This window comes from Pholis gunnellus (genome assembly GCF_910591455.1).
Source record: "Pholis gunnellus genome assembly, chromosome: 3".
Classification (NCBI taxonomy): Eukaryota; Metazoa; Chordata; class Actinopteri; order Perciformes; family Pholidae; genus Pholis; species Pholis gunnellus.
The window spans coordinates 24,527,854-24,550,014 of record NC_136529.1 but is presented as its reverse complement, the minus strand read 5'-3'; the positions used below and the strand labels follow the sequence as shown (position 1 = coordinate 24,550,014).

Below are 22,161 nucleotides of genomic sequence, written 5' to 3'. Positions count from 1 at the left end.
CATTTTAAAGACAATCTTTAAACAAATTGTAAGTTTCAGGTGTTGAAACGTAAAAACTTTAAAGTTAACCCTGTGTGTCTTGTAAGAGGTCAGTCATTGTATCTAATGTGCTGCATAATGAGACACACTTCTATTGTTCCTCCAGTGAAAGGACAGAGTGTGTGAAACCAGAGGAAGCTCACTCACAGAGCCCTGTGGGACAATAGATCCAGACCTCTGACCTGAAGGGACGGAGACTAAGAGAGACTCTGGATCTCAAAACTGGAACTTGTTTTAAAAGATGTCTTCTCTTCTAACTGTTCCTCTGATATAAATCAGTATGAACACTTTTTTATAAAGTTGACATTTCATCAAATGAGAGAGAATATTTTGAACATGGTGTTTCAAAAGGTTTCCATCAGTGACTCTATAACGAACCTAATATTTTGGTTAATTAGTTTGAATGTTGGAAGCATTCACAACTTATATTCTTTCTTGCTCCTTACTATTATTTTTCCACCGCTTTTACTGCAACTTAGTTCCACATTTTCCAACCTAGACATTTCAAGTCTACTTTTCGTGTTTCTCATATCTTTCGCACAATTGAGGCAAATCGCTGTTACATTTTTCAACCTCCAACATTCACACTGCAAACTCTTTAGTAATGGCCTTCTGTAGTTTAACTTAACGTTATGTATCAGCTTCTCACTTTAATGAGAAGTCATTTTTGATGAGGCCCCGCCCTCTTTCCTTAACGTCACACACTGCGTGCACAGGATCCTCAAAAGATCCATTTGTAGAGGAGCACATGTCTATTTACTGCTAATAGACGGAGTGTGGGAAAGCTCTGGAGGAAAGAGTTGAGTGTGAATGACATTCATCCCACCAGCAGACGAGGAATTCTCCAAAGGGATTTGGCACACTTCAGGAAACAGCTGCTCCCCGAAACCTCCCACCTTCATGTGTAGAGCTGGAGGTTTGACCCAGCTAACGGTCAATAATCAGGCACGATTATTGATGGAGGTCCAGAATGTATGACGATGATTGGACACTAAAAGTATGACAGGATTACGTTTTTTTGGTGATACTCTATGATGTATTTTCGTCAAAAATGTTGAACTTTACAAACAGTCAGAGTCAGCCAATGATGTCCTTTCCCTCCAGATGGTTGGTGACGTCAGGCTCTGTTTCTACTACAACACACGTCCAGTATCAGTCACAAAGGCTCCATTCAACGTCCTTTGTTGTTCATTGACCAGCATTCAAGGAGCCAGTGTGGGAAACTGAGACCAACTTTCTACCCACACTGACCACAAGACACAAGTCACAAGACTGAAACATCTGGACAGAAAACTACTGTTGTCTTCACGTTTGTGAATACATCATATGAGTTATAGTGTTAGTAATACATGAAATAACTGATTTTCTAAAACACAGTATTTCGATTTTTCAAAGCTTAGGGGAAAAGTCAAAACAAAATATATGGAAAATGTTATATCTTAATTTATCAAGAAAAGAATATTTTGGTACTTCAGGTGTCGGAACACATAAAACTTAGACAAAAAGATCTATTTTCACTGATTGTTTAGTTTAGTAAAATGTTAGTCATACAAGACATTGTAACCAAGATGCAATTAATTATCAGTCTCCCACGTGTGTGATGTGATGATGAGCGTGTGCTCAGTCAAAGTCATTGATTCCAGCATCAGGCAGCAGATCTGCTCTCTCTACAGGGTCACCACTTTCCCAGATTCACACAGAGCTCTGAGAGTCTCTCTCCATCACCCCCCCAGTCCTCCACCTGTTCCCCTGAGATCTAACCATTGTCCCCCAGGAATAAAGGGCAATAAGTGTGCTGCCTCCCTCATTGTCTCACCAAGCTCTCTGATTGGCTGAGACTGTGGGAAACCCCAACTAGACCCAGACCCACACATTCATATGGAGATGTGGGACTATAAATAGGAGGGATGAAGCCAGCAGAGATCAGATTCTCTCTACAGAGACCTCTACAGCACAGAGATCCAGACATGGCACCTACAATCACTGCAGCAATGACCGATTCTCAGGAGCATCTGACTCTGACCCACAAGGTAAATTGAAAATTCAAGAAGATGTAAATGTTGTCAATGAGACGTTGTCTTTCTTCATGCTAACTCTATACTCCAGAATAAGATTATTAATGACTTTGTTCTTCTTTCTGCAGATCAGAAAGCCTCTGGTGGAGAAGCTACGCAGAGAGCGAATCAACAGCAGCATTGAGCAGCTCAAGTCTCTCCTGGATCCAGAGTTCCTCAAACAGCAGCCAGACTCCAAGCTGGAGAAAGCAGACATCCTGGAGATGACAGTTTGTGTCCTGAGACGACTGCAGCAGCAGCATCAACAGCAGAGAAGACTGCTGAACCACATCAACAAGCTGCAGTCTTCCTCTGATAAGAACCTGAGAGAGGCTGACTTCTCTCCTCTGAGCTCCACAGTCCAGACCAGCATCACCAAAGACAACAGTCCAGTCAACAGCGCCCTCTGGAGGCCGTGGTAGACACCTACAGACTGGAGCTACTACCAGACTAACTGAGACGACCACATTGGTCAAAGATTACTGGAAGTGAATTCTTCTGAATTCTCAGATTTCATCAACTTGTTCTTCTGTTTGTACAGAAGTTTACTTGTGATTGTTTTCTTTGTGGAAGATGATATTTCCTGAGGAAATGACGCAACTTTATCTTTCAAGTTCAGAAAGAGAACATCTTGTCATGCATGTTGCATGAACACAATCTGATTGCATCAGCAATTGTTATTACACATCACTGTACTTCATGTGTTGGTGGAGTGGTAAACGCTATGGATACCATTGGTGTCTTTTAATTGTTATTGATCATGTTGATCATAAACTTTAACTCTTCTTGTTGACACATGTTAAAGGACTTTAATCTCTCTGATTACTCCAAACTGATCTGTTATTAGATCCAAATGTTTATTTTTATTTTACTAAAAGATTTGCTTAATGTCACAATTTTCCTGTGATACTTTTATTCCTTACGACATGTCATGTGTTGGTTCAATATTATACATTGGTGATATTTGTTGCCTCTAGATTAATATTGATCATTTAGATCAAAAATTTTAAATGTCCTTTTTTATGGACATCATGTGATTATTGAAAAATGATCTGTTTTAAGATCAATATGTTTATCCTTTTATTGTAAAAGGTTTGTTTAATGTCACACTGTCACAGTTTTCCAGTGACAATGGAAAAGTTACATTTTGGGATTCAATTGAATTCAATGTTTACTAAGAAGAATGTGATCTGTTGTAAGGTCAGCTTTTACTATTTGCTTTGTTCACTAAGTGCAAATGTTGAAATCCATTTTGAAAAGTGTTTTTAAAGACAGTGAGTACTGTGTCCTCACATCATGTAAACGGTTTGTCTTTTATAAAGACAGTTGTTCCTTTACTCTCTCTGAGTACAGTGTGTCTTGTAGAAATCTACAAGTTGTTGTTGTGATGAATCATCACCTCTAGTTGGAGCTTTCATACTTCATGAGGCTCATTGTGACTTGTTGAATAAACAAACTCTTCTAACTGAATATTACGTCTTCTCATGTCATCGTTTATTCATTGTACCATAGCTGATAGAGGTAAGAAATCCAGATAAAATCCACTAAACAGTTATTATTTATCCATAACATGTTGACTTCTAAACTAAGCATAGAAATATGCATCAATAAAGATTTTAGACAAAGAGGGATTATCTATGTTAAGTCACACTTTTAATATCGAGTAAATCCAGTCATAAAACCAAATGAACACATGTCATAGACACTTTTACTGCATCATTTTTGGTTTTAAGTTTCAGCCCCGGATGCTTTGATGGAAAAACTGTAATGTTAACCATGTCCCTCTTGAAAAGAGACTCTGGCTCTTAAAATTGGACTTTGTTGTGAATTACGCCTTTGGTTGTTCCTGTAATTTCAGTAGAAGGGAACACCTGTGCCCGGAACGTTTTTTTAATTTAAAAAGAGTTTTACACGAACTGTTAAGCGGGATGTACACGGGGTCCTCTTTGGCTAAGGGACGTAAGATATTTCCCTGCTGTTAACTTCCTGCTTGGCTGAGCAGGACACCGCAATGCTTAGCCATTCCTTTTATTCTCTCACAGCTTACAAAATGTAAAGAAACAGTGTAACGTTCATAATAAAAACGCCCGACTCTTCCTGACTACTACGCCATGTTTGTAAATTACAGAAAGAAAAACGTTGTACCTTCTTGAGGCGAGTGCACCTGAATCCAGGCCCATATCACACACAGATATCAGTCCTGAAGTTGTTGAGGTAATGATTGTTGTATACGTTAGATAATCTCTAGAAATTCCTGCCAACGTTCCTAAAACTAATTATTACCCAGCAACCTTGTGATTTCTGACAGCTCAATGTCACTTCCGGGTCTTCACAACGTTGCCTTGGAATGGGAGACGGACTCCTCTTGCTATTCAGATGACATCTTTGGCTTCACATGACATGAGTGTCTGAATGACATTTAACTACCCAACGTAGCTAATGCTATTTCATGAAGATAAACACGGGACAACGTGTTAGTAAGTTGCGCTAAAAGTAGCTAACTACAGAGCTAAATCCAGAGCATTTGCTCGTGCAGCTAACTAAGTATGGAATACCTCAGGAAACCCCTGATGACCCTTCAGCAACACTGGAAACCCCTCAGGTGTGCTCAACCCAGACATTGCTCTAAATTAGCCAACACTGTTGTGACTCCAAGAGAGAGGAAGACAACCGTAGACACGTTCAAGACTCAGATATCCTCCGGTCCAAGTCTGCAGGACTTCATCAAAGGAGTTTCGGTTCATACGACTCGTGCAGCCGTTGAAGAGTGCGACAAACACAGTTATCTCTCTGAGGACCTGGAGATGGGGAACTCACGGAAAGGTCAGTCAATGAATCAAAGTTCATTTGAAATGGTTTTTTTTGGGGACGAATGCTATAATAAACTGGTGTTTTTGTGTGATTATCACAGTGTATTTTGAAACCTACGGATGTCAAATGAACGTGAACGACACAGAGATCGCCTGGTCCATACTGCAGAGGAAGGGATACCAACGCACAGTGGACTTAACAGAGGTACAGAAGAGCTCCATTCTGTTTTTAAGATAATTTATGTGGGAAAACAATAGTAATGTAAAAATAAAAAAACATGTTGTGCTTACAGGCAGACGTTGTCCTTCTGGTAACATGCTCCATAAGGTAAGATATGTTCTCTGTTAAATGGCTTTACAAGGCTTCCATGAACACCACACACACTAAATCGGATGCACCAGCTGACGGACAGAAGTCTCTCTCCACAGAGAAAAAGCTGAACAAACCATTTGGAACAGACTACGACAGCTAACGGCGATGAAGAAGAAGCGGCTGAAGTCCCACACGCTGATGAAAATTGGGATTTTAGGTGAGTTCTATATATCTCATGTCCGGACATTCTGCTGCTACAAGACGCATGAACTGTCCGTGTTTTGTCCAGGGTGCATGGCGGAGAGGCTGAAGACGGAGCTGCTGGAGCGGGAGAAGCTCGTGGACGTTCTCGCCGGTCCGGACGCCTACCGGGACCTCCCCCGCCTCTTGACCGTGGCTGACGGAGGTCTCCAGGCGAGCAACGTGCTGCTGTCGCTGGAGGAGACCTACGCCGACGTCATGCCCGTCCACCACGCTCCTCAGGGAAACAGTGCTTTTGTGTAGGTGTATTTTGTTTGCAGGCTCCACAGCATCTCCAATCATTTTCTACAGTGTGTCTGATGATTGTGTGTGTGTGTGCGTGCGTCTCTTGTGCCGGCAGGTCCATCATGCGAGGCTGCGACAACATGTGCAGTTACTGCATCGTTCCCTTCACCCGAGGGAGAGAGAGGAGTCGACCCGTCGGCTCCGTGCTGGAGGAAGTTCGTATGCTGTCCGACCAGGCGAGTTATGACCTCCTACACTTGTTTATAGTGTAGAAAACACACTGAAAGCGGAAGTATTGCTAGTACACAACTGCTACCTGAAATGTACGAGGTAATAAAATGAAATCTGAGAGAAAACACAAAAGTAATTATGAAAATCAGGACATAAATGAATAGTAATCAATGGTTTTAGATAGAGCCATAAAACACAACATGGTGACTATCAAATGGCTAAATAAATACCCCCCCTCTAATATATATATATATATATATATATATATATATATATATATATATATATATATATATATATATATATACTGTATATCTTTGTGTTTGTATACCAGGGTGTGAAGGAGGTGACTCTGCTGGGTCAGAATGTGAACAGCTACAGGGACACATCGGAAGAGCAGTTCGCCGGCTCAGACCCGACCAAGCTCAGCCAGGGCTTCAACACCGTCTACAGAGCAAAGCAGGGAGGTCTGCGCTTCTCCGACCTGCTGGACCGAGTGTCACGCATCGATCCGGACATGAGGATCAGATTCACCTCCCCTCATCCCAAGGATTTTCCTGATGAGGTACGTGTTCCTACGGAAGCCCTGAGAAAAGATCCATTTTCTAAGTGTGATCTAAATAGTTTTCTCTCCTGTGTTTGTGACTTCAGAAGATCATCTTTCTAAAGTTCCTTATCTGTGCAACAGGTGGAGGAAAACGTTTTTTCCTGGATCTTTTTTTGTGTTTTTGTGTGTGTGTGTGGAAATCCTTTAGAGTTGTTTGAATTACAAAACATACAACAGCACAAGAGCACTTTTATTTCTTCTGCCTTCTGTGAAAATGTTTTTAAAAGAAAGAGATTGTGTTGTTTGTTGTTGTAATACTCATTTCGGCCACAGGAGGCTCAAGTGCACCGTTACCCCAAGTTCTAAAGAGGACTAAAAGCATTCATGTTTTCTGCTGGATTTTAATGTTAATTTACATAACTTGCGAACACACAATATATGTACCTTGTATTTAGAGTGAATGGAAAAATGTCACCTGTTCTGATTTCATAAACACCGGAGAGAAAACACTTAAGATCAGAAAATGGGTAACCACTTTATTTTTTTCTCACCTGCCACTCATGGCTTCCGTATTGTACACTTGACTCGCTGAATGCACAAAAGCACCAACTCTCATCGCAACCCAGTGTAAATGCAGACGTTCAACAAGGAGCCTTTTCCCCCGCAGTGTGATCACATTTTGTAACTAAACCCTGCCCCTTTCTGTGGAGGACTGAGGCTTCCTGACCTGCTCTTGTCTGCTGCGTTTACAGGTTTTGCACCTGATTGCGGAGCGAGGGAACATCTGTAAGCAGATCCACCTTCCAGCCCAGAGCGGCAGCAGCCAGGTCCTGAAGGCCATGCGGCGCGGGTAAGACCCCACTTTGCTTCTTTTTTCTTTTTTCTTCCAAAACTAAATTGTCAAATCAATTCTCGTTGTAAAGTCCTCGGTGAAGTCTCTTTAATGTGCCACCAAGTGTTCTAATTACATGTGTTTTCCTATTAAATGCACAGCTACACGAGAGAGGCCTACCTCGATCTTGTGGAGAACGTCAAGAGAATCATCCCAGGTAAGAAAGATCACAACCATCTCACACAAGGAATCTTACCGTGTGGAAAAGCCCAGCTGGCAATATCACCTACAGGGCCTTTGCTTTGGTATTGTCATATTGATGAAGTGTGTGTGTGTGTGTGTGTGTGTGTCAGAGGCGAGTCTCAGCAGTGACTTCATCTCAGGCTTCTGTGGTGAAACGGAGGACGACCACCAGCAGACCCTGTCTCTGATCAGAGAGGTGGGCTTCAATGTGGGATTCCTGTTTGCCTACAGCATGAGAAAGGTGAGCTCCTGTGGGGTTTGTCACCTGTGTAGCTCTTGTGTTTTTTAAAAAAAGGGTCACTTTCAAACGTGTTCCCTCTTCGGTCGCCCCACGCGTGATCGAGTTTTTACATTCTCTCCGTGACTCAGAAAACCCACGCCTCCCATCGGCTACAGGATGACGTGCCGGCTGAGGAGAAGCGGCGGAGGCTGGAGGAGTGCATCGGCGCCTTCAGAGAGGAAGCCGCGAGGGTCAACGCTGCGCTCATCGGCAGCACGCAGCTCGTCCTGGTGGAGGGAGTGAGTACTGCCCTCTGACTCATTACTTAGGACCCACTAGAAGTGGTGTATCTGCAGAGACATTGCCCTCTGCCTGTAGTTTCTTCTTATTTCGCTGTGTTCGGGGACGTTTCTAGACCTCGGCCCATGGCCAAACGAGTATCCAAGAGGAAGCTTTGAAAATTGGCAGACACAGTGCCGCCCCCCCCCCCCCCGCCTCTTAGTCTCGTTACTTTAAGGATTGACCGGCTCCTATAGAAACACAGACATTGAATTTGTGACGTGTGTCACTGCCCACAGCGGATGAAAGCAGTATTACCGCGACCTGTTGCCGGGCCACACTGCTCATCTCCGGGGTTTCTATTTTTTAACGCAGGAAAGTAAAAGATCTACCGAGGACCTGTGTGGGAGAACGGACGGCAACATGAAAGTGATTTTCCCCAAAGAGGATGTTGCCGTTCAGCCTGCAGCATCCAACACTGCGCCGGTCTATGCTGGAGACTATGTGCTGGTGAAGGTAAGGTTTGTTACATGCAGATAGCTTATAATACATCATTAACAATACTAACAGAAGCAAGTATTTAGATAAAGACCAAGGTAAGAGGTTCTAGCATGAAATAATGGACATCATCACAGTGGAGATCTAGAAGGCGACTTTCAAACGGTTCATCATTCACTCATACTCTGACGTTGTGCGTCTTATCTTTACATAGATATCGTCGTCCAGCTCCCAGAGCCTGAGAGGCCGAGCCCTCAGTCACAGCTCCCTGAGCGGCCCAGTGAAGCGCTGCGAGAGGCACCAGCTCGATGAACACGTGGCCTCAGACGCAACCGGGATTGAAACGTGCTCCTGATCGAAGCAGGTGACCCCACAGGAAACAAACCAGGACACTTCCTTCTTCTCTCCAACGACTTTGAAAACACACGCGGAGGCTGTTTTTACGGGTCATCTTGCTGTCACATTGGACTATTTAGATATGTTATTTATACAGTGTGTGTGTGTGTGTGTGTGTGTTTTTTGAAGTGGGCCCTTTAAGATGCTGAATCCGGGTTGGATGATGTAAAGTATAACGTTTGTTTAATATATACAACCGGGACTGATTTGTTTTGTCTGTTGCTTGATTGAGGTCGTTGTGTTGGGACTCAAATGATCAGCACATTTATAGAATCTACATTTTACGCATGGAAAACCTGCTCTGGGAGAACTTTTCAAAGAAAAACAGTCGAAAGAAGGGAACATTTATTTAAAAAATAACCCAAATGCAAACAAGAGATCTGTATTTCTAAAGAGAAGTATTATATGGGGATCATTCAGTTTTTTTCTCTTATTTTACTGTCAGTTGAACTCTGGCTGTGAGTCATTGTGGCGTGCCCCAGCACAGACATGAATCCTGGGAGTTTCCAGAACTGCCATTCAACCGCTGAACTGAACATCTGTCCCAATCAGCATGTAGTCCTAGAGAAGAGCACAGCAACAGTGTTAATAACCGCTTTGAGATTATGAATTCTGTTCATCAACTAGATATTTAAAGATGCTTTCTTCTTAAAACCCTTTTCTTATGATAAATGCAGCTCACTCAAACACGGGCAGTTGTATAAAAAACATCCAGACTCTGACCTTCAGGACCTGAAGCTGAGTGTTCACGAGCTTCATCTCTCCAAGTGTAGGAAGTGGGTATCCCTTTGCAAGTTCAACTACGAAGCAGAATGTCACACTAAATAAACTCGTCACAAAAATAGATTGAATTGAAATAGTTTGAAGTGCAAAACATGCATTTAATGTGCTTGACATAAAAAGATCATAATTAAACTGATAAACAACAAGAGATTAAAATGAACTTGGGTTAAGGAAATTAATGATTTTTAAAACTAGTTCAGTATAATAACAGTGAAAATAAAAATAAAGACGGTAGCAATGATGTCAAATAAATATCCCGTTAACAAATACAACCAGGTTAGCCTTTCTGGCTTTAGTTAAACCTGCAATAGCAGAAACGAGTTGTGAAAAACAACATTGACGACGTAGATGTGATGAACCTGTGAACAATGCAGCAGTTATGGAGCAACATTATCATTCATTTAGGAGCCGTGTTTCTGGCCACCTGATGGATTTAACACCAATATTCACCCTCCTCTGGCTGTTTTTGGTCTCTACCGACTCCTGAATGAAATATCTGTCTCCTTAGCTTTTTGCTTCTTAGCAGGTCGTGTACAGTGGGCTTTTAGAGCTTTGTTTCTGATAACTTCGGCCTAAAATAACGCTACGAGAGTGAACAGATAGTGAAAATGTGGCCCGGACAGCTAAACAATGACCTGAAACTCACTTAAAGCCCAGGGAAGCTGCAGATTAGAGAGCATGACATCTAATTCATATAGAGACGGAAATGTAAATGCAGGAACTCACCGTTCAGTTTAGGTATCACAACAACTTTGAGGACCATTTGGAAGATGTTGTCGAGCACTCTGACCTGCGGGTTAGGGTTTGGGTTAGTTTGTCATGCTGGTGCTGATTGTTCTGTGACTCGTGTTAAAATGCTGTTCTCACCTGAAACTCTCCCACATAGCTTGTCCTCAGGGTCAGATCCATTCTGTGCAAATCAGGCAAAATTAGACTGTGATTTTCATCTTTACAAGGACCTTTTGGCTCCCCATTTCTTCCTCTTACGTAACTCACTTGTTTAGGGTGACCGCTCCGGCCAGCCTCGTTCCACTGACAAACAGTCGGGCGCTGACGCTGCTATCCTGTAAAGACAACGTGGTGAGAAAGTTACTAATTTTGGCCCACACAAATTGCTCCCCCCCCCCCCCCCCTCTATCATGCCAGCTGTGTAACCTACCAAGTTTAGGACAAAGAGAGGGGAGAGTGTGGCGTTGGGTTGGATAGCGTAGGCCGTCACCGTGCACGTGGCCTGCACCGTGGCGTTGTTGGGTTCAAACGTGATCACTGGGTTTTCCACCGTCTTCACCAGCAGCTTCATCATCAGACCCGGGAAACGCTTGGCGATCTGAAAAAACACAGCGATACATGGCTCACAAACTGCCAATAGGTGACCATGCCTCTTTTTAGCTGATAAGAGTCAGCGGAACGTGTTTCGTCACCTGCGGGATGAAGGCGCCGAACGTTCTGGTGTTGAGTCGGATGGGCGAGCCTTGTGGGATCTGTGGCGACGGAAAGGTTGCAGTTCAGTGTCACGTCGTGAAAAGGTGGATTGACGATGGAATGGAGATGCTCACCATGTCATCGGTGATGTACAGGCCGAGGGCCCCGGCTTTGTTGTAGACGAAGGCCGCAGAGTCGGCGGTGAAGGCGGAGAAGCCGATGTACAACATGTTGTTGGTCTGCGGCGGCAGGGAAAAGGCCGCGGGGGAGAACGGAGGCTCCTGGTGCTTCCCAATGTTGTAAAATTCACCCTAAGTGACAAAAGACACAATGGAGACAGAAGGGTTGGGTCGGGGCCATGATTGTTTATTTCTTCAATACCAAAACGAAGCTTCCGATATACATAATTTTCAGTACAACGATAGACATTTCTTTACCTTCAAGCCCAATTCTATAGAGGATGTTGATACTGTGGGCGATGACACCATGGAGTATTCAATCTCCGCGAACTGGTCCACCTTGGCTACAACTGCAGGAAGGTAGAATGTCTCTCATACACTCTCAGCATCAATGAAACATCCAAATATTTGACATAGATATATATATATTTTTTACCATTGAGAGTTTTCAACTGAGTGTTCAAATCAGATACTGCATCGGCCACAAGGGGGCAGATCTGCAACAACAAAAAAACATTCCACAATCCAAAAGAAGCTTATGTTGTCCCCCAGAATGGATACAGACCACTTCAGAATCCAACTGGTATCCAAGAGCTGAGGGATAACCTCGGCATTTGTGCTGATGTCTAACTTTGTCTAATGTTAATTAATTTAGACAAAAGAGTAATTGAATGTTCTGACTGACTGTGACACAGATTTATTTTCTGTCAGATGTGACAGATTTGCAGTTTGTTGTGCACTCTCAGTGAGAACTGAGGAGTAGTTGAACTTCTAATACAACATTTTACACTGTTCAGGTATTTTGTTGCAGTAAAAGAAGTGAATACTAATTCCTTAGCAGAAGTTGTTCCCAGCAGCTCTGTGATCTAGTCTGAAGAGGGAACTCCTAGTTATGACTCATCAGCTGCTTTTAGGAGGACAACCAGATGCTTTGTGACAATCTAAAGCAGCAGGTATACGGCTGGTTTCCCCTCACCTGTTTCTGCAGGGTGTTTCGTAAAGCCTGATTGATGAAGCTTTTGAAGAGATTGTACAGCCAGCTGAAACACAGACATATCACAGAAATGTGGGCAGTATGTCAAGCATTGCAAAGGAAACCTCACAGTCCTTTCCCTCGCATGGGTTCAAGCACAGCAGGGTTTCTTTTACCTGGCTCCGCCGTGGAATTTGATGCTCGCGCTGCCGACGGTGGCCGCGCAGTTGACCGTGCTGACCACAGGATGGCCTGTCTCGTCACTCTTGATGGCGATGCTCGTAGTGATGGTGAGATCACTGACGCTCAAATCGAAAGAGCCGCTGTCCTTTCTGTTAAGAGAGAGGAGTCACCGCTGCAGCAGAAATATCACAGAAAATGGATTTAACTGAGCTTTAATGAGCTCTTTAATAAGTAGGACTTTTTTTTTTTTCCTCACTCACATTATGCGGAGGTACTTGACCCTCCAGTTTCCGTGCAGACGGATGAAGGCCTTACCGATGGACAGTCTGACACCCGTCCCTGGCACCAGATCCAGCGTGGACGTTGGCAAACCCACGTCCACTATTTGCAAACTGGAAGAGACGACATGCGCGTTTGTGAAGTATCCCAGTTTCCTACAGAATTTGCTGGAGTGTTGAATAAACTGGCGCCTTACTTCGTCAGGCTGTACTGGACCTTGCCAATGGGAGACACCTTCTCTGTCCCTGAAATATCTGGCACTTTGATGGTTTTCAGTTTCTTCTGGATGGAAGCCATCCCCAGTTGTCTGCCTAGCAAAAAGTCAAGGGAATGTGATGGTGAGATTCTGGAGAGATCAGTGCTTTCCAACTGACGGAGGAAGCGTGCCTCAAACCTTAAACCTTAAACCTCAATCCTTACCATATTCAAGGCCTTTTGCGGTTAGCTTGACCTTCACCCCAGGATTGGTGCTTAGGGTCACAGGGATTAAAGCCACCAGAGCCAGCCAACAGCACAGGAACATCTTGACTGTTGGGAGATAAAACAGACAAGATCCTGAGCTAAACTCACATTTTGTTATTAACACGACACCATAAGCCAGGCTGTATTTCTGCTTTTGGTTGGTTGTGGTTTGGAATTCCTTAAATCAATGGCTTCCTCTTTTAGAGGAGTGCCTTGTCTTTTTATTACATGTTACTGGTTTCTTCGCTTTTATCGAAGACGATCATTTGTTTGTCAACATTTAAAGAGTGAACATGTGAAAACCTGTAGAGCCACAGTACACATCCACATACAAGTGGTGTATGAAGTACCTCACTTCTTTATATATATATATATATATATATTTCACTACAAGTACAAGTTAAGCTTTCAAACATCTACCAAGCCACAAAACTAGGAACTAAAACAACCCAGTCAGTTTTTCTGTGGGCTGTCTAGATCAGAAAACGTGTGATTTAATAAGCCATTGAGGTTCGGCTCTCCTTCCTGTGTCACATGCAAACTCAATCAGAGCAGACTGGGCTTTTTTTGGGAGGGGGGCTTAGAGAGACAAATAATGTGTTTTTTGAACAATAAAGCGTATAAACATGTTCTAGTAGAAACCCAGAATATCAGTATGAATCTAAAAATGACCATGATGCGTCCCCTTTAACAGCATCTTCTAGTCTTTGTTTTAAAATCTTAATCTGAAAAGTAACTCCACCGCAAGTAAATGTCATGGAATATAATGTACAATATTCCCCTCCGTAATGTAGTGGGGTAGAAGTATCAAGTAGCATAAATGGGAATAGTCAAGTAAGGCACAAACAAAATAGTACTTAAGTACTTTCCACTGCAGCCTCTGCTTCAGTGGAGGCCTGTGAAAGAGCTGACTGTCAGTGCTGCAGAAGAAACCACATGACTCCTGATAGGTCAGCAGGCAAGCTGGACCTTTATTAAATTAGGCCTAGTCCTCGTACTTTTGTGCACTTTGAATATCCGTATTTGAATCATGTTTTACATGATGAAAAATGCACTTTTTGGAGCATTCAAGTCCAGACAAGATTGCAATATTGCTGTGTCAGCAAATGCCATGGCTGTCACATGCTGTGTTCCCACAAACAAGAGCTCCAGCGGTTGTTCAGGAATACAAACAGTCTAAACAATTACACAATTACGTGCTTTTATCTGGTGACGTTGCCAGAACTTTATTATGTTGCAGGTTCGAATTGACAGATTTAGTCTCTGAGCACATTTAAGAGCCGACAGATATAGTAGTTATAGTCAGACTGCACTGACAAAATGTAAGACATGTGACTACCAGTGGACGGCTCTCTTAATGAAGTTTCCATGTGGGTCAGAAGTGTAGCAGAGGAAGAACGTGCACTTTCAACAACAAAACTGTAAAGAAATCTTTAAAAAACACATGCATCTCTCTTAATCTGCTTAACATGCTCTTCAATGAATACACAATCATAATCAATAGGACACTTTAGGCAGTTTATTCCCACTGGAATCTCCCCTTGTTAAGAACATTTCCATCAAGGGTTCCTTCACACATTGGGCTAAATCTTTGCACTGTCATATGAAAGATTAAGCTTTGAGAACACATTTAAGAAACTCTGCACTCTGATACATGTTACCGCTTAAACAGTGAATATACACCCTTCTCTTACCTGAAGCAGCAGTTTGTCAGGTTTCTGCCGATGTGTTAGTCGCGCTGTCAACAAAGCAGAGTGAAAGAGGAAGGGAGGCACATTGCCTGTAATTCACTTACTTAATCAGGAACTGAACTCGGCTTGGGGGACTAACCCAGATAAAGCAACAATAAGCAGAGTTAGTATCTCCATTGCTCCATTAAACCTGCATTCTTTCTAATGTCCAGCAGGGGGCGACTCCTCCGGTTGCAAAAAGAAGTCTGATTGTATAGAAGGCTATGAGAAAATGACTCTACTTCTCTCTTGATTCATTACCTCAGTAAACATGAGACAGATTGCTAATACAACTTCACTCCTCCGCAGTCCAAATATGATCACTTTCTTTCAACGGTTGCAAAAAACCAAGACGGCGACGACGGCCAAAATGCCGAACTCAAAGCATCAGAACCGTATCCACAAATCAATGGGTGACGTAAAGACGACCACGCCCACTTCTTATACACAGTCTTTGGTTTTACCATTAGTTTAGTGCTGTACGTTCTTGTAAATGATCCTCTGTTTTGTAAAGAGCATTGATGTAAAAATCTTTAGTTGAAAGCGTGTGCCCTGAGCACGAGGCAAGATAAATGATGAAAACAGCTGATATGACGACTGACAGCCCGGAAGATGACCGGAAGGAAAATGTGAGTGAATGGCAGAATGTGTGAGAAATGGACTCCAGGTCTAAGCATGTAAGAGAATAGTCACCCTGACTAAATTTACGCTGGAGCTTTATTTGGACAAGGAGCTTGGATTATCAATGAGCATTGGTAACATGTAGGATACCAGGTTTGGCAAATTTTGGTGCAGCAACACAATCATAAAATCACTTGCAGTCATTGTCGTCTTCATGTCTCTTGCTCAATCAAAGACACTTTATTTAAAGTAATGCTAACGGCTAATGCTGCTGTCTGGCCTGGTTTGGCTTCAAAGAACTGTGATGTTATTATGATCAGTTCATTTTCTAATCTAATTAGAATCAAAAGTCATTAAAGTGTATCATCAAATCTTCAGAGGTTGAAATTGAGCAGCTCTTCGGAAAAGCAGTTTAATGTGAAATTAACTGAACTTTTCTACCCGTTTTCAGACCGAGAATGTTCCCTGACTTTAATGGAGACATTTCAACCTTTCAATTTACGGATGATTGATCTCAATTGTCACACCCATTAATTAAAAATAAACCAACATTTTGAGCATAACAACACTTGATTTCCTGCATTCTGCAGAATTCTTCTACATCAATTCAGTTAAAAATATAACGGAATGTAATGGAGCAAGGCACTTGCATGTATTGTTTAATAAGATCATATGTGTTTCAGCCAGATTTAGAGTGCAGCCTAGATCCACTTTATTAGAACCGTTCAAACCCCCCGGAGCGCAGAGGAGAGGGCCGGACGTTATGTTATTGACACTCGTGGTCAGATGTGGAGCTCACCATGGAAATCCAAGATAACATCAAATAGCAATAAATAATGGCACAACCACCTGTTCGCTCCAATGATAATGCAAACTAGTTTGTTCAAATATTGGTAGGGACAATTCTTGTCTTCCCAAAATATTGGAAGGGACATGTCCCTATCGTCCATGTGCAAACCTACGCCTTTTCATTCTTGGAGGACGAGTTGCTACCTTTTTGAATATCAAGTATGTATTGTTCAAAATATTAAAACTTTACTTTCGTAGTTATTGGTCAACGATTTGGACACTAATATGATGCTCTGTCTCTTTAATAGAGTTTGGCAGCAACAAAAGAAACACGTACAATACAAATTCTTCCAAAGTCAACAGTCAAATATAATTAAACAACACACCAATACGAAAACCATACATGTACACAATCTTGTGTTGTTTTAGTTGGATAATGAAAAATATCCTCATGTGTTTCGCATGTTGCCAGGACATGGAACAAGACGTGTCACATGTGCCATCTTACACATGTTTTCTACTACAGAGGAGGCGCAGAGTTCAGTGTTTTCGTCATGCTCTCCTCTGCTGCTGCCTCCGGCCTGTCCACACCCAGGTCTCCAACAGAGAGCCTTTTACCGTGTTTGTCTTTAGCAGCCGGTTTACCGTAACTAACCCTGCCTGCCTGCTCACGGACACCGTGCAAATTCATGTCCGTTTGCGGCACAGTTTTATAAACTTCTACATCTTCCTTATTGCTATTAGTTTCATCGTCTAAATGTGTTACTGACGGCTGATGTTCCTCCTGTGCCGCACTCCTGCCCCCCTGAGGCCGAAGGCAGTACGGCACCTACTTCATACAAATCCAGGACATCAAAGAGGTACGTCTTGACTCAGCAGAGGAAAGTCCCTTTGATATCACACTGTTTCTAATTCAGTATGTTGTTAGGGGGTAAAAAACAAATAAGCGCAACCGAATGCCTCTTGATATTTTGGATTGTGTCCCCTCGGGGCCTCCACACTGTTCTTAAAACAAAGATCCTTTCATTTTCATAACCCTTACCATGAGGACTGTGAAGTGCCTTTTCTTCACCACCAAAATGACATTAGTGTTTGCCAGTGAAGTCATACTCATTTCTCAGTATTATGAGTTGATATTTCTGAGCTGAAAACAGTAAAGGGTTATTCAATCTACTTGAAGGACATTTTTGAAAGTCTGCTCTGATTGGATTGTTTTATTTCACAGTTTCTGGGTTGGTAGATCACTCCCGATACCCAACTGTATGCAAACACGCACTGAAAAAGTGAGTTTATCAAGATATGTCCCCTTTAATAATGATTGTCATGTTATGAAAAAGCAAAACTACAAAAATTATTGTCAATAAGACATGACTGTTTTCAAAGTGTAATACACCAACATGTGATATCAAAGCGTGGAAAGTAGAGCAGCTGAGCACACAAAGACTGAGCTGCTTTATGGGCTCAGCGTGTGATGAATGTTTTATACTCACATACTGTATAGTCCTATTTATAATATAGGGCTGAGCAGGCACTGGAAGAAAACTCATTAAATACCTGTTTGCTTTGTTATCCAGTTAAAATGTTGACATACATCAGTAAGAGGGGGGGAAAAGATGATTTTAGCCTTTTTAGAAATCAATATATTCAAATAATAAGTAAACAAGTGTTTTTCTAGAGTGGAGCATACTTGTTTCCGTGCTGCCCGACCAGCTGCAAATATTATAAAAGGAAATATTGACAACAGTTCCTTTGGCTATGAGGAAGGTGAGAACTCTGTCTTACTTATTTTTGTTTGAACTTCCATGAACTCTTGTATCTTAAGAGTAAACCAAGGACATTTGATATTTTAAATGCTGCGGCAGTCAAGTAAAGCGATGACACAGATGGCCTAAGCACCCTGTGGTCAGACTGTGGGCTGATTCATTTCTCTTTCCTTGAGGACGGAAGAGCCTCAAGGACATGCTACCACTTATTTCAAGACAGCAACGCAAGCACCCTGTCCGTCTGTGCGTGAGTGTTTTCAGACTACAAGGTGAGTCTGCCAGTTAGTGTTTGACTGTATGACCCGTATAAAGTCTTATGCACTGTAAGAATGTGACACGGAATGACCGCAAGATTCCCCCAGCAGCATTTATGCCATTGAAGCTGACAGACCGCTGTTCAATGGTGTGAATTATCCAATAACTGAAGGGGTAGAGGTTAACACCGGGAAATGGTTAAATGAGCGTTTTTACAGTTGCATGTCTCCTTTGGTAGCCTCTTACAATAATGACTCTAAACGGCAGCGGGAATTAACTTGAACTGTGTCGTGAAATTATGCAGCGGGGCGTCCGTAAAACGCACACAGCGTGCTCATGCTCATTACCACCCAGGTCTTTGATGGCTCCACACCAAAATATACCAAAGGGACCGTTATAGCATGAATGAATCTGGCTTCCTCTAAACAGGCCGTTTGCTCGCCGCTGTGCAGGAGACAGTTTGGATTGATATTTTCAGAATCAGCTCGTTTGTCTGTTTGTCAGCAGGATTTCGGGAAAAAGTGCTTGAAAGCGGATTCACGCATTATGTTTCCCTTTTGCTAACGTTGCGGGATTTGGCCTTGGCGGAGTACTACGTTCTCCGAGTGCCCTGCTAGTTCAATAGTGTTTGTGTCGAGTTCCTCCCGATGATTGTGCAGATTTTGGAACATTTTCTCTGCTCCAGCAATCTCCTGGGTGAAAGTCCTGTGTTTGTTTGACTCATTCATTGCCCCAACCTCCACCTATGTTGCTCTTTATACGCCCATTAATTCGACTGCATCGGTTGAGTCGGACATGAATATGTTGATTTTAAGGTAATCTGTCGGATAGTTGTTCGAGATATTTTGTTCAAAAGCACAAACCTCACTGTTGCAATAAGAAAAGTCACGGGGTCCCCAAAGTCAATTTGATTCATCCTCTGGGAATCATGACTTTACAAAAGCCCACCAATCTACTAGATGCTGAGAAATTTCACTGGATAAGTGAAATCTCGGATGTGCTGCTGACACTAAAGGAAAGGTCAGAGGCTCATCAATGTCTTTAGGATTCATCCTCTGGGTCCCATGAATATCTGTGCCAAATTTCATAGCAATCAACCTAACAGTTGGCAAGAGTTTTAGGTTTGGATCAAAGCGGTGGACTACATGAGTGAATGAATAACATCAGAGCAGAACGTAGTGCTTTTGTTTATTAATCATGCACCGATGTGAATGATATATTGGAAATTCATGTTGCTCTATGTTGAACATGCTCTTGCACCATGTTGGTCAGTGAACATTTTATCACTTGCTGCATTAAAACAAACCCCAGCATGTGCATGATTTAGTCTCAGCAGTGGTTCTAAGTCATAGTGTAGTAGATGTGAGTAGATCTCAGTTTCGTCATTTTAATCATGAAACACTGTACGAATCAAACAACAATTTCAATAGATTAATTAAGGTTTATTAATACCAAGCACTCCATACAGTAGTGAAGGACGCTGCAGGGCCGGCCAATAGCGGAACTAGAAAAGAGGCTTTCCAAAGTCATAACAGAGCCTCAGCCTCGTATTGACAGGTTTCCTCCCACTGAGGTTGTAAACTGGTCGGTGCATCAGCCAACGGAAAAGTGCAATGAATATCAATCAGGCAACTCCAGCAGTGGGCCAGCAGAGCGATAGCTGACCAAAGAGAGAAAGAGACACATAAAGAAAGAGAGACTGGTGGGAGGTGGATTGATTTCTTCTTTTAATCGGAAGCAGTTTGGAACAACCCTGCCCTGTGGAGAATTGACTTTTTGCCGTGTGAAGATTTACAGCTAATGTCTAGATCTATAAGCAGTTATGCACACGTCGGTTAACATGGATTTTCTGGGCAATTTATATTATGTATAGATTATATTCTTAATTTTGATCCATGATGATGATGTTCCATCGTGTTGTCTTTAATTATTTTACCCAGAGAGTGTTCAGTTTTTTGATAAAAGGCCCTCTGTAGAAGCTGAGTCTGTGAAGAAGTATGCAACACATTAGGGCTGAATACATGGGCACTTAAAGTGAGACTATGTAACATGTGAAAAAATAACAAATACATTCTGCTTCTCCTCAAAAACAAAGTTCATGAGCAATGTCATGCACTCCAAAATGAACTGGTTTTGCTGCCATAGCCTCACTTGGTCTGGTATTATAATTAGCTTACGTAGGCTAAGTTTAGCTAATGTTTGAGAACTTAATGTTACTATTGCTGCTCAACAAACAATACTGAGGGATTTTGTAATAAAGCGGTAATAACATTTTATTTGTGATAAAATCCAAAAGCAATAATTTTTTTATCATATCTTGTTTTTTTTGTTTTTTTTATGTCATACATTTTTGATGAGCTTTTGAAATTGTTAATTTTTACGCATTGTAGGCTTTAAATTGCTTTTAGACTGAATTCAATGCAATTTTTAGTCATGGTGTGAATGCATATAAAGGCAATGCAAAGACATGAGGTGATGCAAATAGACGTGTGAATGGAAGTGAAAATACAAAATGTTACAACTTGAGCAACTAATTTCATAAATATGCAAAGACAAGAGGAAAAATGAGAAAAAACTAAACTTTTGCTGAGTTATGGCCACTTAAGGGATGTGAAAACAAGCTGTAAATGCACAACAAATGTATTACCACTGTAGTGCAATTAAATTGTGAACTATGGTGGAAAATGTCTCTGTAATATTCAAAATATTCGACAGAGAGAAATCTTAGATCTTGCATCTCACTTAAAACATCTGCCAGCTGCTGTTGGAAACAAGATTGATGAGAGCGATGACATTGAACCAAACAGTAAAGCTGTGAAAACAACTAGTCAAAAGAAGCTGAAAAAAACCAGTCTAGCTGATCGGAATTGCAGAGACGGGTGATAATTGTGCGGTCGTCACTATCAGTGACCCCCTTTCACATACAAGTAGTCATGTGATTCACTGTTAATGTATAAATATTGATATTAGCAGCTGTAATCTCTGAACTGTCGCAGAAACACAGAATTGATCTACATGAATCTCCTTGAACTTTATCAGTGATTTTTATATTTTTGTATGATAACAAATCCTCTGTATCCCAAAATGTTGCATTTAATTGATGTCGTGTATGCATGGTTTAAAAAAGATTACCTCCTGAAGTGCTGCAGCTCATGACATCTTGGGCGTTAGTTACAGAGATAACGTTTCAAACTTTCACTTCCCTAAATATTAACATGTGCTTTGACTCGGCCGGTTGAATGTTTGCATGAAAAATGTCAGATATTGTGTTCGCTTGGAGTCTGCGCGGACCTGAGCTGTGTTGGTGCAACGGAGATGAGGGGAGCCTCAGATCAATGGTTCAGTGTTTTGGGCATAGAAGGAGCAATGTGCCCCAGAGAGAAGGGCTGTCTGTGCCCCAGCGCCACGCAGCTGTGGGACCCGGGCAACCGTCCATGCCCTCCGCTCCCTCCGCAGCACTGTTAGTCCTCCATCCAAGGCCAAAACACTGCAAGCTGTAAAATTATTTCCACAGAGGGCCGCACTGGAAATACATCCGCTGCTGCAATGCCATGTTGTATGTTGTTTAAAAAAGCGCGTACAGTGTTTTAAAATCTAATAAAGATGATTTTTGAGCACAGCGAGCAGAGTTCTAACCTTTGACTTGCCGCTCTGTGTTTCTGCAAAGGCTGCGACACGCAGCGAGCCTGGTGAAGCAGCCAGAGGGGCTTGTGGGAGATGTCCGTTTGTGTTTTACGAGTTAAACAGTTGTGTCGTCCGCTTATCGCATGTTTG

The 22,161-nt window shown here is 42.2% G+C and overlaps 3 protein-coding genes across 5 annotated transcripts; 2 read left to right on the top strand and 1 right to left on the bottom strand.

The window, feature by feature from the left end:
• Positions 1–1,946: 1,946 nt before the first annotated feature.
• LOC306693829 (uncharacterized protein) lies at positions 1,947–2,515 on the top strand (the record flags this gene model as incomplete). Its single annotated transcript, XM_079156473.1, has 2 exons — positions 1,947–2,069; positions 2,183–2,515. The coding sequence occupies 2 exons, from the start codon at positions 1,947–1,949 to the stop codon at positions 2,513–2,515; spliced, it is 456 nt and encodes a 151-aa protein (XP_079012599.1).
• Positions 2,516–4,484: 1,969 nt separating this feature from the next.
• On the top strand, positions 4,485–9,110 carry cdk5rap1 (CDK5 regulatory subunit associated protein 1). Of its 2 annotated transcripts, XM_079185487.1 has the most exons (13): positions 4,485–4,916; positions 5,005–5,108; positions 5,197–5,231; positions 5,333–5,433; positions 5,506–5,716; positions 5,818–5,938; positions 6,268–6,498; positions 7,233–7,330; positions 7,474–7,529; positions 7,666–7,796; positions 7,925–8,074; positions 8,430–8,570; positions 8,767–9,110. In XM_079185487.1, exons 1-13 carry the CDS (start codon positions 4,640–4,642, stop codon positions 8,905–8,907), a joined length of 1,797 nt encoding a protein of 598 aa, XP_079041613.1. In that variant the 5' UTR covers positions 4,485–4,639; the 3' UTR covers positions 8,908–9,110. The 2 variants fall into 2 exon arrangements, with proteins under 2 accessions (XP_079041613.1, XP_079041612.1); XM_079185486.1 differs by having other exon boundaries at positions 5,333–5,716.
• A 153-nt stretch (positions 9,111–9,263) lies between these two features.
• Positions 9,264–21,541, bottom strand: LOC306715215 (bactericidal permeability-increasing protein; the record flags this gene model as incomplete). Of its 2 annotated transcripts, none has more annotated exons than XM_079185507.1 (16): positions 9,264–9,509; positions 9,672–9,748; positions 10,458–10,521; positions 10,599–10,641; positions 10,728–10,795; positions 10,891–11,058; positions 11,153–11,212; positions 11,288–11,464; positions 11,591–11,682; positions 11,769–11,829; positions 12,309–12,372; positions 12,482–12,637; positions 12,749–12,880; positions 12,964–13,078; positions 13,188–13,295; positions 21,520–21,541. In XM_079185507.1, the coding sequence occupies 16 exons, from the start codon at positions 21,539–21,541 to the stop codon at positions 9,468–9,470; spliced, it is 1,449 nt and encodes a 482-aa protein (XP_079041633.1). In that variant the 3' UTR covers positions 9,264–9,467. The 2 variants fall into 2 exon arrangements, with proteins under 2 accessions (XP_079041633.1, XP_079041634.1); XM_079185508.1 differs by lacking the exon at positions 21,520–21,541 and adding an exon at positions 14,924–14,973.
• Between the last annotated feature and the right edge of the window lie 620 nt (positions 21,542–22,161).

Excerpts from the sequence above, each read along its gene's own strand:
- cdk5rap1 (XM_079185486.1), top strand. The coding sequence starts at position 4,640 with ATGGAATACCTCAGGAAACCCCTGATGACCCTTCAGCAACACTGGAAA. Across the intron at positions 5,109-5,196 it reads GCACAGTGGACTTAACAGAG|GCAGACGTTGTCCTTCTGGT; the intron begins GTACAGAAGAGC and ends TTGTGCTTACAG. Across the intron at positions 5,939-6,267 it reads TTCGTATGCTGTCCGACCAG|GGTGTGAAGGAGGTGACTCT; the intron begins GCGAGTTATGAC and ends TTTGTATACCAG.